Source organism: Taudactylus pleione, unplaced genomic scaffold (assembly GCF_031769625.1).
Source record: "Taudactylus pleione unplaced genomic scaffold, aTauple2 ptg000579l, whole genome shotgun sequence".
NCBI lineage: Eukaryota > Metazoa > Chordata > Amphibia > Anura > Myobatrachidae > Taudactylus > Taudactylus pleione.
The window spans coordinates 5,393,210-5,408,588 of NW_028284981.1; the positions used below are offsets into that span (position 1 = coordinate 5,393,210).

The 15,379-nt window shown below is 44.4% G+C and overlaps 2 protein-coding genes across 10 annotated transcripts in view; one reads left to right on the forward strand and one right to left on the reverse strand.

Moving 5' to 3' along the window:
- IKBKG (inhibitor of nuclear factor kappa B kinase regulatory subunit gamma) overlaps positions 1–13,851 on the reverse strand; it is a 40,528-nt gene extending 26,677 nt beyond the window's left edge. For 4 of the 8 annotated variants that reach the window (XM_088453411.1, XM_088453413.1, XM_088453414.1 and 1 more), the window contains exons 1-2: positions 13,646–13,851; positions 12,848–12,958 (exon numbers count right to left, since the gene is read on the reverse strand). The gene's annotated coding sequence lies outside the window, so the exon portion shown is untranslated. The remainder of the gene's footprint in view (positions 1–12,847; positions 12,959–13,645) is intronic. The other 4 variants (XM_088453416.1, XM_088453415.1, XM_088453410.1 and 1 more) reach the window with 3 other exon arrangements.
- Positions 13,852–14,033: 182 nt separating this feature from the next.
- G6PD (glucose-6-phosphate dehydrogenase) overlaps positions 14,034–15,379 on the forward strand; it is a 32,464-nt gene continuing 31,118 nt past the window's right edge. Inside the window, exon 1 of one of the 2 annotated variants that reach the window (XM_088453420.1) lies at positions 14,034–14,111. In XM_088453420.1, coding sequence (XP_088309546.1) covers positions 14,090–14,111 — 22 coding nt within the window. In that variant the 5' untranslated portion in view covers positions 14,034–14,089. Of the gene's footprint in view, positions 14,112–15,000; positions 15,131–15,379 lie in introns of those variants that run through there. The other variant, XM_088453421.1, reaches the window with a different exon arrangement.

Genomic DNA, 15,379 nt, shown 5'->3' on the forward strand with positions numbered 1-15,379 from the left:
TTCTATATTTCTGCTGAAATTTGGCCTAAAACTACCTCAGATTATCACAAAGTCCTAAAAGTAGATAAAGAGAACCAAATCAAACAAATGAGACAAAAAAAAAAAGATTAGAGGTGCTAATTTTTTTATTGTGAAAAATAATCCAATATCACATATCTGTGAGTGTCAAAAGTATGTGAACCTTTGCTTTCAGTATCTGGTATGACCCCCTTGTGCAGCAATAAACGCGTCTAACGTTTCTGGTAATTGTTGATTTAGTCCTGATCATCGGCTTGGAGGAATTTTACCCCATTCCTCCAGATGCAGCAAAAAAGGCCCAAAACCATGATACCACCACCACCATATTTCACAGATTGTATGAGGTTTATATCCTTGGGTTCGATTGAAACCGGGATGCCATCTACATTATGTTTTTATATTGGCTTTATGTGTGCAAAGTTGTCCCCTGTCTTCTCTGATTTTCTCCCACAGTCCATAAACATAATGTAATAGTTGGCTAATCGATTTCTGATTTATCTAATGCCAGGGGTAGCTTTACTAAAGCTTCTAATCAGATTACAGCTACTATTTCTCAGTTGCATTCTAGAAAATGAGAGAGAGTCTGATTGGTTGCTGTGGGTAACATATTTGTCTGTTTTAGAACCTTTAGTAAATCTACCCCCCAACGTGCCTGTTTGTGTGCCTGTGGTAAGAAATGTACGCAGTAAGCTCCTCTAGGACAGAGGACTGATGGGTGTGATTAATGTTCTTCGATTGTAATTAATACAAAATATGTACGGTGGCGATGCAATTGTTTTTATTGCGGCTATTTCTTTTGGGCGCCCGTCGGAGCAATTCAATTGTTGCTGTGTTCGGGCGAGAATAGCAGAAGCTGCACACAGTAGGGGCTTCAGAGCCACGTGTGCACGCCCAGAAGCACTGGGATTAGCTGCACATAGCAACAATTGAATTGCTCCGTCGGGTGCCCTAAATCATAATAAATATAGAGTCAGGTCCATAAATATTGACAGAATTTTCATATTTTGCCTCTATTTACCACCACAATGGCTTTGAAATTAAATAAACAAGATGTGATTTAACTGCAGACTTTCAGATTTAATTTGAGGGTAATTACATCCAAATCAGGTGAACGGTGTAGGAATTACAACGGTTTCTATATGTGCCTCCCACTTTTTAAGGGGCCAAAAGTAATGGGACAAACTAAACAATCCTAAATCTAACTTTCACTTTTTAATACTTTGTTGCAAATCCTTTGCAGGCAATTACAGCCTGAAGTCTGGAACGCATAGACATCACCAGAACGCTGGGTTTCATCCCTGGTGATGCTCTGCCAGGCCTCTACTGCAAATGTCTTCAGTTCCTGCTTGTTCTTGGGGCATTTTCCCTTCAGTTTTGCCTTCATCAAGTGAAATGCATGCTCAATCGGATTCAGGTCAGGGGATTGACTTGGCCATTGCATAACATTACACTTTTTAGCCTTAAAAAACTCTTTGGTTGCTTTTGCAGTATGCTTCGGGTCATTGTCCATCTGCACTGTGAAGCGCCGTCCAATGAGTTCTGAAGCATTTGACTGAATAGGAGCATATAATATTGCCCGAAACACTTCAGAATTCATTCTGCTGCTTTTGTCAGCAGTCACATCATCAATAAATACAAGGGAACCAGTTCCATTGGTAGCCATACATGCCCACGCCATGACACTACCACCACCATGCTTCACTGATGAGGTGGTATGTTTTGGATCATGAGCAGTTCCTTTCCTTCTCTTCTCATCACTCTCACACAGTTGATCTTTCATCTGTCAATAGGATGTTGTTCCAGAACTGTAATGGCTTTTTTAGATGTTGTTTGGCAAACTCTAATCTGGTCTTCCTGTTTGTGGCTCACCAATGGTTTACATCTTGTGGTGAACCCTCTATATTCACTCTTGTGAAGTCTTCTCTTGATTGTTGACTTTTACGCATATACATCTACCTCCTGGAGAGTGTTGTTGATTTGGCCAACTGTTGTGAAGGGGTTTTTCTTCACCAGGGAAATAATTATTTTGTCATCCACCACAGTTGTTTTCCGTGGTCTTCCGGGTCTTTTGGTGTTGCTGAGCTCTCCGGTGCGTTCTTTCTTTCTTTAATAAGAATGTTCCAAACAGTTGATTTGGCCACACCTAATGTTTTTGCTATCTCTCCGATGGGTTTGTTTTGATTTTTCAGCCTAATGATGGCTTGCTTCACTGATAGTGACAGCTCTTTGGATCTCATATTGAGAGTTGACAGCAACTGATTCCAAATGCAAATGTCACACCTAGAATCAACTCCAGACCTTTCCTTTTACCTGCTTAATTTATAATTAAATAATGCGGGAAAATTAAATCTGAAAGTCTGCAGTTAAAGCACATCTTGTTTGTTTCATTTCAAAACCATTGTGGTGGTGAATAGAGGCCAAAATCTGAAAATTCTGTCAATGTCCCAATATTTATGGACGTGAGTGAGTGAAATATATATATAAAAAAATCAAATGAAAGGAAATTTAATGCTGAATTCAACACAATAAACAGAGGTCAAATATTTGCATTACAAGGGAAGTTATGCAGTGAAATCAACACTTAGAGGGGTATTCAATATGGGAGCGAAAAGTCCGTGCTGGACTTTTCGCTCCACATCGGAGATTTTCCTGGGATAAAGTATCGGGCGTGCGCCCGCTGTATCCCCGTATTCAATATAAAACCTACGAAAACGGGAAGCTGGAATAAATTGTAGGAACCCCCTAAAGTTGTAAAAACATGGGAGATCACTATGGGTACCCCCGTTTTAGCCTGCAAATGAATGTCGGGGATTTAAATAGCCACAACAGGTGTTTTTTCCTGACATTGAAGAAGTGATGCAGAAGAGCACTTAGGTTTTTTTTTTTTAGTTTTTTTAAGTGGTTCCATCAAATTTGGGGTACATGAAAATGGGTACTAGCATATTTTTATGTCCCTAAAGTAAGTTTTGAAAAATTCTGCAACTATGCACCTGCCACTAATAACCTATTCTAGAAAACACCTGCCGCATACTTGCAGAATAGTCCTGAACCTATTTCCCTATTTTTAAACACTTTTTTTTCCCCAATTTTATTTTTTCACCCCAATTTTTAATAGGTGTCCCTATTTTTTTTTTTTTACTTTTTTTGACAGTTTTTTTAAAATGTCATTCCCAGGGGTGCAGGCTATTTTGTTTAAGCCTGCACCCCTAAACCCCAATTCTGCACTTTTTTTGCCACCTATTCAGTGGTGAAAAGTTATCCCCGTTTTTTTTCAAAGACTTTTCGAACCTGCGAAACGTCTTTGAAATTGAATACGGTGTAAAACCAAAACTTCCGAAAATGACGTCATTGGTGCGAAAACATTGCAAAAGCGAATTGAATACCCCTATTAGGGTAAAAATCCCTGTGTACTTATGATGTTACTGTCCTATCAGTATTTCATTGGGTATCCTTTATTTTTCAAGAGAGCAGCACGGCGACGTGTCATTGAGCCAACCAATGTTTGAAGCTCTTCCTTCTTTTTTATGTGGTGCCATGAGACAATTATAGCCTCAATTAATGGTCTTTTATTGGATGCACGCCTCAAATGTACCAGTTTTTTTAAACTGAACCACAAATGTTCTATGGGGTTCAGGTCTGGGCTGTTTCCTGGCCATCCCAGCACCTGTATGTCATTCTCCGTGAACCCCTGTTTGCATGTCCGTGCAGTGTGGCAGGGAGCTGAATCCTGCTGGAAAAAAAATGGCGCATTATCTGGAAAAAGATCCCAGATAGAAGGTAGAAGTTTTGGTTGTAGGATGGGGTCAATGTACTTTCTGCTGTTCAGTGTGCCATCTATGACATAAAGGCGGCCTACAGCATCTGCTGTCATACATGCCCAGATCATAACACTTGTAGGATTCTTTGTTGTCGCTTGAATAAAATCTGGATGGACCTCTTCCCCGATGCGACGTCTCACACATTTTCTCCCATCACTACCAAATATCGATATCTTAGTTTCGTCACTCCATATCACTTGTTTCCACTGACCTTCTGTCCATGCAATGTGTTCTTTTGCCCACTGTATTTGTTTCTGCTGCTGCTTTTTATTCAGCAATGGCTTTTTTCGGGGAATCCTACCTTTTAGGCCAACCTCCGTTAGTCTTCTCCGTTCCGTTCTTGCACTGACAAAAACACCAGTTACACTCAGTTTACTGCTAATGGCCGCAGATGACATCCATCTGTCCCTGACGCAAATTTGTTTTATTCTCCTATCATCAACAGCTGTTGTGCACTTTTTCCGGTCCTTTCCTTCTTTGTTTTGTATAGATTGTGTTTCCTGATAGCGTGAACAAAACTTTCGTACTCCTGATGTTGTCACATTCCGACCAATTTCTCTCGCAATTGCTGCATACGAAAGACCATTTTCACTTACCACCACAATCCTGGATCACGTCGCTGTGCTGCTGTCTTGAAAAATAAAGGATACCCAACGAAATACTGATAGGACAGTAACATCATAAGTACACAGGGATTTTTACCCTAAGTGTTGTTTTCACTACATAACTTCCCTTGTAATGCAAATATTTGACCTATGTTTATTGTGTTGAATTCAGCATTAAATTTCCTTTCATTTGATATATGAATCAATGCACTGCGTGAAATGAAAGTTTTTTATAAGCATTCGAAGTTGATAAACATTCAAATTTAAAAATGTGTCCTCAATTTTAGCCGTGTGTGTGTGTGTGTGTGTGTATTATAAAATTCTTTGTATAAAGATAAGAGTTGTACATTGTAAAGCAATTTCTTGAGTGCAGAACTGTAGTGTACTAATAAAATATCAGCATGACCTTTGGTTCACCACTGGAATTCCTGATTATAGTACTTGCCGTATATCATATGGACTATCTTATTGAATACAATAAAAAGTCAGCTGCATAGCGCATTATAATATACACACATACATTATAATTTTTTTATTTTTTTTTACGTACTACCTCATCATATCAAATCAATGCTAACATAGGATCAGTCATAACATTAAAACAACTGACAGGTGGAGTGAACAACATGGATTATCTTGTTACAATGGCACCAGTTAAGGGTAGGATATATGAGGCGGCATGGGAACACTCAGCTCTTAAAGATGATGTATTGGAAGCAGGAAAAATGGGCAAGCGTAAGGATCTGAGTGACTTTGACAAGGGCCACATTGTGATGGCTAGAGGACTGGATCAGAGCATCTCCAAGGAAGGACAACCGGTGAATAAAAGGGTCATGGGCGTCCAAGCCTCACTGATGCAAAGACTAGCCCGTCTGGCCACAGAAGAAATACTGTAGCACAAATTGCTGACAAAGTTAATGCTGGCTATATGAGATAGGTGCCAGGACACAATGTGCATCTTAGCTCGCTGCATAGCTGCAAACCAATCAGAGCGCTTATGCTGTCCCCCGCCAAAAAAGCCTACAATGGGCACGTGAGCGTCAGAACTGGAGCAATGGAAGAAGGTGGCCGGGTCTGATGAATCACATTTCTTTTACAGCATATGGACGGCCGGATGCGCATGTCATTTATCTGGGCAAGAGATGGCACCAGGATGCACTGTGTAGTGTTCACTCTAGTTCCGTCACCGGACAGGGGGCGTGGCCACGAGAAAAGGGGGAGTGTCTTTAGAAGGGCCACGAGAAAAGGACTTACGGACATGCCGGGCTGCCCCCAAGCTCTCCCTTCTCTGTGAATAGATGCTGGGCGCATGCGAACCCGCGTCTATTCACCAGCGGTGATCGCTGCCCGGCAGTTTTCCCCACCCGCGAGACACGGGTGGGGACGGCACCCGCAGGCTGTTTTAGCGGGGTGCCGCCAAAACGGCCACAGTGCATTCTGCCCTTTTGAAATCTGGCAGGGTGCGGCGCACCCGACCCCCATCTTCAGTTATTGTGCAGGAATGGTTTGAGGAACATGATAAAAAGAGTTCAAGGTGTTGACTTGGCTTCCAAATTACCCAGATCTCAATTCAGTACAGCATATGTGAGATGTGCTGGATAAATTAGTACAAGCCATTGAGGCCCCTTCACGCAACTTACAGGACTTATGGTGCGAATACCAAGGGAGAGGGGGATGGGGGAGTATAGAAGAGCACAGGATAATATGATAGTAACAATGTAAATTATTATTGAAATATCATTTGAAAGATCCACAATCGTCAAAATCAAGACCCTATGGTCAGTAGGAACCTGAAGAAATAACAAGGTGGAGGTGCTCCCCGGAGAGTACACATCATATGGAAACAAGAAAGAAGAAAAAAACTCTGACTGAAGAAGCAGCTCGTGAAACGCGCGTCTCAGATCGGTGTTTCCCCGCTGTGTACAGGCGGGACCACACAGCACAACACGGACAGACTCCCGGTTTGGCACCCCTAGTCCACCATTTGCCGCTCTCCATATGGGTATACAGGTACCGCTCTTCTCTTACTCTTAGACGCACGTGCCTACTCGGCTGCATGTGTAAGGGACTGACTCTGCACTACCCCGACGGGCACACAGAGCATTACTTACCCTGTGTGAGTCGCAGTGCAGTCTTTTTCTTAACTTCTTTCATACCAGAGTATACGACTCCATGCTTCTCACTACTCACCACTACCGTTGGGAAATGTGACTAGCAGCAGCACTGGGGACGACATTATACTGTGGCCTTTACTATTCTTTGTCTTGCTTACCATCTTTTAATCAGATTACCTACTATCTATGAGCACTCTCATTACAGCCTGATTTGAATAGGTTCCTGCACTACTCTATATACCAGGTTCCTTTTTCATATCAGCCCTAACAGCAGATGCTCAATTCACTCATTCATACCGTTGGGTGAGCCTGACAGTACGCTCACATGTCATTCTCTGAGTATCATAATGACTTGCAGCAGCTACTGCCTTGACACCATTGATAGGGAATAACTCCTTTAATTTCTTCGCTTGATATTCTCCACATATCTATTTTCAGCGGTACCTACAGAGATCACATCTCCATAACACTTGTTGCTCATATGTACACTTAATTTATCGGTCGATTTTTCAGTGTATATATTATGTGGGCGAGAGACCGATTATTCTAGGTGTGTCTACCTCATTAACTAGTACAGTGAGATCTATCTATACCAATTTTTCGGAATACAGATCTCCGTATACCATACACTCTTCCTTGATTCAGAGATATACCGTGCTACCTTTGGAATATGTACAGAGAGAGCTCTCTACAACAATCTATATGATGCGCATTGTTTTCTACCTTTGTTACGTATCATAATTTTGTGTTTACTCCATTTATAGAGTGGGAGCTTCTTGGTGATATTTGCATGTGGAGTTTTGTTTATTAACGATGTGTTGATGCTGTTTGAGGTTATTTAACCTACTAATTTTATCTTTAATACACATTATAATTATTTGATATAATTCAGTCATTGGACTAATACCGTAGTGGGCTAACTCAGAGAATTATTTATGATATTACACTTGTGATCTCTTTTTTTCTCTGACATCACCCCGCTGAGAATTACTTTCACCTTGCTTTCTATATATTTTAATCTTTCATGTTTCATGTCTTGTTCTTGTATATTACTACTGACATACTTACCGTATTGTGGCAGCTATTTTTAATGCATACCAATTAAATGTTATTTATTAATTAACTATTTACTTATATTCAAGAGTGACCCCAACTAGAGAGTTTTTTTCTTCTTTCTTGTTTCCATAGGACTTATGGTGCGTACACACGGTACGATATCTATGAACGATAACTATATCGTTCAACGATATATCGTTCATTTTTATGCAGTGAACGACCAACGATGCGTGTTCCAGCATGAACGATAACGATATCTCTGATCGTTCGTACATGCAGGCCAATCTGGACGATATCGTTAACTTTGCCTGTTCGGAGATGTGGCAGGATGACTTCACTGAAAGATATCTTTCAAGTCGTTGGTGGTACAGATCATTCCGTGTGTACCCAGCATAAGTGTCATCTCTTATGGTGCATACACACGGCCAGACTTGCTAGATCAACGATGAACGATTTCTGACAGTATTTAAATGAATATCGTCCAAATCTGACTGCAAGCACACTCGCTTTCAGATATCGTTATCTGACATGCGGGCACGCGCATCGTTCGTAGATGCATGCCAACGATATGAACAATTTAACAATTTTTACAATCATTATTGTTCATATCTTCCAGAAAATCGGACCGTGTGTACCCTCCATTAATGTGTTAATGTCTTGGTGCCAGATACCACAGTAACAAAATCAGAGGTCATTGACAGCTCGACAGGTCACAGCTGTTTTGGTGGCACGAGGGGGACCTACACAATATTAGGCAGGTGGTTTTAATGTTATGGTAGATTGGTGCATATACGCAATTGGAACATACTGAAGAGAAACATCACAACAAAACAATAAAAATAACCAAAGAACCTCTCTTTCTCAATTGATTGGACAGAACTGATGTCATCACTGATAATTGCAGAGGAGTACTGTCACTCATGTAAACTACAGCCTTCTATATGGTGAGCAGTGATGTTACAAGATTCATTGGGAATGTATTAAATGAAGGAACACATTATATAACAATCATATGTGTTGCACTTTACAATTGGGAATGGTATCCGTAGTGTTCATTCTACCTCCGGCGCGAGGCAGGGCGCCGGAGCTAGAGAGGGCACGATCTTGCGCGCGCCGAAGCGCGACCGAGAAGGGGGCGTGGTCATTGAAAAGGGGGCGTGTCTATAAGATGCGTCCCCTTTTCGTCACTCTTGGGGGCGTGCCCGGCACTTACGGACACGCCGGGCAGCCCCCAAGCCCTGCAGACAGTGAGAATAGATGCCGGGCGCATGCGCCCGGCGTCTATTCTCTGGTGGTGACCGGGTCACCGCACATTTCTTCATCCGCGGGACACTGCGACCCGCGGGTGAAGACAGCTCCCGCAGGCTGTTAGGGCAGGGCGCTTTTTGCCCTCCTTCTGGAGGTCAGGGCGCTTTTTGCCTTCCAGAAGGAGGGCAGGGCGCCGCGCCCCGCTAAAAAAGCCTAGCAGGAATGCTATATCCGGTCTAAAGATCTACAGTAAAACGGTAGACAATGGCCTTCATTCAGAGACGCTCGCAAGAAGCGAGCGCTCGTTCTGAATGAGGGCGGCCGTTTCTATTTTTAAGTGCGGCCTCCTGGTCGCTGGCTAAGCTGTGGGTTACCACCCACAGCTTTAGCGACCGCCCAGGTTGATGGTCGCAATGGTCAAGACCATCGTGACCATCAGGGTTTGCGACGAGACCCCAAGGTTGGGTCTCGGCAGCCGCAAGCCCCAGGGAGCTTCCTGCTCTGATCGAGCAGGAAGCTCCCCACTGACATCACTGCTGATGTCAGTGCGGCCGCCCACAAAACGGCAAGCGTTCCGTCAGGAACGCCTCCATTTGTGTAGCCACCCCCTCGCCCCGCCTACAAAACGGGGCGAGCTATCGATCAACATCGACAGCCGCCCCTTATGTAGTGAGCTCCGGAGAGAGAGAGTCTCTCTCTTGCTCCGGGGCTTGCGCACGCGCAGTGCGGCCGCTGCACGTGCGCAGGGTCTTAACATCGACCTGGTTGCGAGCGCTCAGCGCTTGCGGCCGGGTCTGAATGAGACCCAATATCTTGATAGACACCAGATGTTAGAAAGGCAGTAGGTCGACAGGGACAAAATGTCGCCACACTATAGGTCGCCAGGATCTAAAGGTTGACTATGTATTTTTTAGGGTTAGGTACTTACCGGAGGGTTAGGCAGTTGACCCAATGGTTAGGGTTAGGAACCAGAAGGGACGGTTAGGGTCAGGCACATACCCCGATGGTTAGGCACCAGGAGGGAAGGTTAGGGACCAAGGGGAGGGCAAGGGTGAAGATTAGGGTTAGAAAACAAACAAAACGTGTCGACCATTTTCATGTCGACCATTTGTACCGGTCGACCTTTAGTGTGTCGACATTTTGTCCCTGTCAACCTATCGCCTGTCTAACATCTGGTGTCTATCTAGACATTGTCGACCTTTTTACTGTAAATCTTTCAATCCATAACCTTGGGAACACAGTAACAAAATTAAACTGGGTTAGATAGGTAGAGAGGGCCCTGCTCTCAAATATAAAATCTATTAAAGGAAATAGGAGTTTGATACAGGAAATTAAAATACTACATATTTCATATTGGTCCAGCCAGATTTTGAGGCTTAGTAGTGCTTGGTGGTTGAGCTGGAGTCAGTTCGAATATGGAGAGAGAACACATGTAAGTTTTATGTGAACTGTGTAGAGGAGGGTGGTAATCAGGTAGAATAGCTTGCGGGAGATACAGGCAACCAATGTAAGGACTGAAAGTAGAGCAGAAATAGAACAGGTCACAGGGAGAATCAGTATACCTGCTTTCAATGTAGACTGAGGTGAAAGTCTAGTATGGGGAAGACTAGTAAGAAGGCTATTGCAAAAGTCAATGCGGGAAATAATGAGTGCACGAAATGAACATTTTGCAGTGTTTCGTGTGAGACGTGTGTGTAAGATAGCCCAAGATATCCGTGTTATTTTGTAGAAGAGTTTTTAGTTTGTAAACATGTCTTCTAATACAAATAATCGGATTTAAAGTAAAAAAAATAAAAAATAAAAATAAATGAAAATCTCGTCATAAGTAAAATACTTTATTCCAAGTGAAAAGTTGTGTAATGTAGGGAATAAATTATACGTATGAGATCTATAATGCGAAGTAGTTATAAATTCCCAGTAAGCTCTTCTCTCTATAATTTCAGGCCCAATGTGAACAATGGCCCTCATTCAGAGCCGTACGCTCTGAGCAGAGCGCACGCTCTGAATGAGGGCCGGGCTCCATTTTCATGGAGCGTCCTCCTGGACGCTCGTATAGCTGTGGGTCACCACCCACAGGCTATACGAGCGTGCATTTTGATGGCCGGGATGGTCGTGACCATCGCGACCATCGAAATTGCGAGCCGGAGCCTGCGGTTGAGGTTTTCAACCGCAAGCTCCGGAGTGATTTTGGCTCTATCAGAGCCAAAATCACTCCCACTGACATCACTAGTGATGTCAGTGGGCCGGCTTCTGACGGGAGGCGTTCCCGTGGGAACGCCCCCGTCAGGGAGGCACGCCCCCGGCACGCCCACCAAAGGGGGCGTGCTGTCAATCAACATTGACAGCACGCCCCCTTTGATCGGACACAACGAGCGAAGGAAAGTCCTTCGCTCGTCGTGTCTGGCGCATGCGCACGACGGAGCTCCCTCCGTCGTGCGCATGCTCAGTGCAGACCATCGACCCACTTGCGAGCGGACAGCCGCTCGCGAGTGGGTCTGAATCAGGCCCAATATTCCCCTGGTATTCCCCTCACTAGTACCTATATAAGGAGACAGATGTGATTATGTCTGACAAAAGCTTCCTTTTTTTCCTTCTTCTTCCTTGTTTTTGAAACCTTCTGAGTAAGAGATCCTGCAGAAATTAGATCAAAGGGCACCCAGGATAACCTGATCATAGGCAGCGGCCTGGTTGCTTTAAATCATCACTGAACTCCTTAGTGAATTCAAAGATCCTTGTTTTGTAGCAGCAGATACTATATAGCCATGACATTTATAGGCTGGGAAGCAGGAAGGGCAGGACGCAGACTGCGGCCAGGGTATCGTATGCACGCGCCTTAGGCGTGCACACTCCCGCAAAGGGGCGTGTGGCTGACTGGGGAGGGGAAATATCCTTATGGAAAGCCCCCAATTTGTCGCACTTGGGGACGTGCCCAGCACTTACGGAGGTGCTGGGCTTCCCCCCCCCCAAGCTCTTCCCTCACAGTGAAGAGAAGCCATTCGCATGGTGTCTATTCACCCGGAGGTGATCGATCACCGCTACTTTTCCCACTCGCGAGTGGGGACGGCTCAGGGCAGGATGTATTAATGGGGCGCCGCTAAACGTTCACGGCACATTTAGCTCCTTTACAATCGGACAGGGCGCAGCGCCCAGCTAAAAAAGCCTAGCGGGAACACGAATTTAGATAGATATATTTTGATTTATTTATGGCCAATGAGGTAATTTGCTAAAGTTCATTTTAAACAGCAAACTAAGCCCAGTGGTAGACAACCTGTGGCACTCCAGCTGATGTGACACTAAGCATCCCACCCTGCCCTGCCGCAGGTGAACTGTTAGGGCACGCTAAATCTGTGGCAGGCAATTTGGGTTGCCTACTACTGGTATAGCCTGTGCCATCTGAAATCACACAGTAATTAATGTGTGTTGTGACTGTGACAGAGAACCCGGAAATTTCACCGGTTGAGTGGAAACAAAACATAGAATTGCTGCAATCTTTAATAAAGAGGACTGTGGGTGGTCTTGAAAGAGTTAAATCACCATGTAAAATGGTTTATTTTATAGGACTTTGGATAAATCCATGTCTGTGTCGTGTCCAAGGGCAACACCAATATGACAACTCTGCCGGCTTAATAATAAAAAATTGGTAGAGCAAAGAAGGGAGCGTTAAAGAAAAAGCTAGTACAAACTATAAGAGGTTATGTGTAAGGCAATAAATGAAAGTAAATATGAAGCATACATAGAAGTACTCTATAAAAGCAGTTAGGCAATGAGATACATGTCATATGTGACGGCTGCATGTACAGCCCCACCTCACTGCAATACACCAGCAAGTGACAAATACAGAGGATAAACATATTCAATAACAGGAAAAGCAGCAAAACAACATATTTCAAATATCCCACATAGAAAAAGGCATCAATATAAAGGATTCTCCCGCATAACACTGTGCCAAGAGTACAGCAGACAAGTAATTTAGGCGCCCAGGTCTTACCTAATCGGCGAACGGCTGCAGAATTCACTGTGCGCCAACTCAAATGTCACAGATCGTTCATGTCTTATATGACTGGCATTGTCTTTAGCGTTTTGCGGCCTCCAGCGGTAACTAAGATATGAGAGAATCTACCTTTACCTTGTTCTGAAATAATATATTATTATTACCACCATTAGCTTATATAGCACCAGCATATTCCATTGAGATTTACAATTGGGAATAAAATATCTATAAAGCAAGAATAAGTAATAAGAGAGGGCAGAGGGCCCTGCTCACAAGCTTTACAATCTATAGGGAATCCCAATCCCAGTTCAGACGCAGAAATCCTGACAGCCGGCATCCCGAACGTAAGCATAGCGTGGGGGAGTTAGGTGTTAGCCGCAGGGGGGGGGGGGGGGGTTTAGGTTTAGGCACCACAGGGTTGGGTGGTGGGGTTAGGCTAGGTTACAGACCGAGGGGGTTAGATTTAGGCACCACAGGGGGGGGAGGGGGGGGTATAGGCTATGAGGGTGGGAGGTTAGTGTTAGGTTACAGACCGAGGGGGGTAAGGTTTAGGCACCACTGGTGGGGGGTTAAGGTTAGGCACTATGCTGGTATTTGTAGTCCTACAACCAATAAGTTGCCTATCACTGGTGTAAATGGCAGCCTGGAAGGCTGAGTACACTGGGACTTGTAGTTCCACAACAGCTGGAGAACCGTATCCCACTCCCTGGTCTCCCTTCCCATACACCTCGCCATGAGATCATCACTATGACAATAACACAGTGTACAGGGCAGTCGCTGCCTGGCTGTACCCACCTGCCAGCAGGAGACGACAATCGGAGGCTGAAGTGAAAGTGACACAGGATTCTGCTACTTACCCCAGAGTGTTTTCTCTCTCCCAGTTTCCGGGTTACTTCACCCCCCTCTACATGACGTAATCACGTCGGGATTTTTTTCGGGGCATCACGTGTAGTGGTGGAGGAGGACGACTATGAACAACAACGGAAGTGGGGCAGGCTGACGGAAGTGGGGCAAAGCAGGCCACCTGCCCATCACGCTATGGTCTCTCCTGATGCCTGGCACGCTCTGCTCTGATTGGTCGCCCGCTACTGACACTTGCTCCCATTGGTCCAGGGGGGGAGGCACGATGACAAGCCCACCGGTCGTCCGCCGCGAACGCCACGCCTATCGCTGACAGGCAAAACATGTGATTGGACAGACGCTGCGCTGTGGTGGGTGGAGCCTAGCTGGTGGGCAGAAATGGGGAGCAGACCCAGTGTGGGTGAGTGAGAGGGGGTGGGGCTGTACCCGGCTCACACACTCCTTCCTGAGTCCTGCTTCCTCCATTATAGCTATAGCGGCAGCCAGCCCGCGGTCTCTGTGCTGTGACCCAAGTATATGTATTATATTCTATATAGGGAACTCTCTGGCCCTTTAACTGATGTCCCATAATGCCGGACTAGTCAGAAGCCGTCACGGCATGCTGAGACTTCTAGTTCCACAACTGTATAGCCACAGAATCTCAATAAGGCTGTAGTGTGTGTATATACATTCATACACATATATATACACACACTTACGTAGGCTTTGTAGAATTATTATATAGATGTGTGTGTGTATATATATATATATATCTATATTTGGGGCTTTCATTTTGAAAACGTCATTTATTACACACAGGTTGATGGCAAGCCTATATATATATATATATATATATATATATATATATATATATATATATATATATATACATACATACATACATACCGCATGTGCACATACACACTAATACATATATACATACATACACAGTACATGCACTTATATATAGAGAGGGAGAGATACATAGAAATGTGCACACAGTATATATGGAACCTGTTGCATATACATTGATAGAATGTTATTGTGTAGGGAGGAGGCTGCCACACTGCTTGTCATAGTGAGGGCAGTACACAGAATGATCTGTCTCTTGCAGCACTAATCACTCATAGGTGTCAGGCACAGGAGTGCTGCTGCTTGAGTAGACACCTTATGTAGGGGAGAGTGATCACTCAGGTGGATGGCAGGAGGAGGGATGCTGGAGCAGGGGGAGAGGCAGCAGCAGATGTGGGATGGGTAACAGCAGGGGAATGTGATGCAGTATTGGGGAGAGGGTGTGGATAAAAAACTCATCTACAGCAATGAGGGAAATACCATCCGCCTCTCACAGATCCGCCTACATCACATATACACAGAGGTTCTAGCATCCTGAGGACAGACAGACTCCTGATTTACATACCTGAGACAGCGCAGGACACCCCAGTGAGTAAGCCACCCACATACGTCAGTGTATGGAGGGGGTGAATAATTGAAGCTTTCTTTCTTTAGCCTCTGCTGAGTTTTGGGAAGGACATGTAGTTCTGCACAGATGCCTCTCAGGCCCTTTTATGTATAGGGAAAGCACAGACACCCTCTGTATAGACAGGAAAAACCAGCTTGCTGGCAGGACCTCACCACAATCCGTGCAAGCTTTAGGACTGTGTGCATTATTCCACCCACCAAGGGAAACTA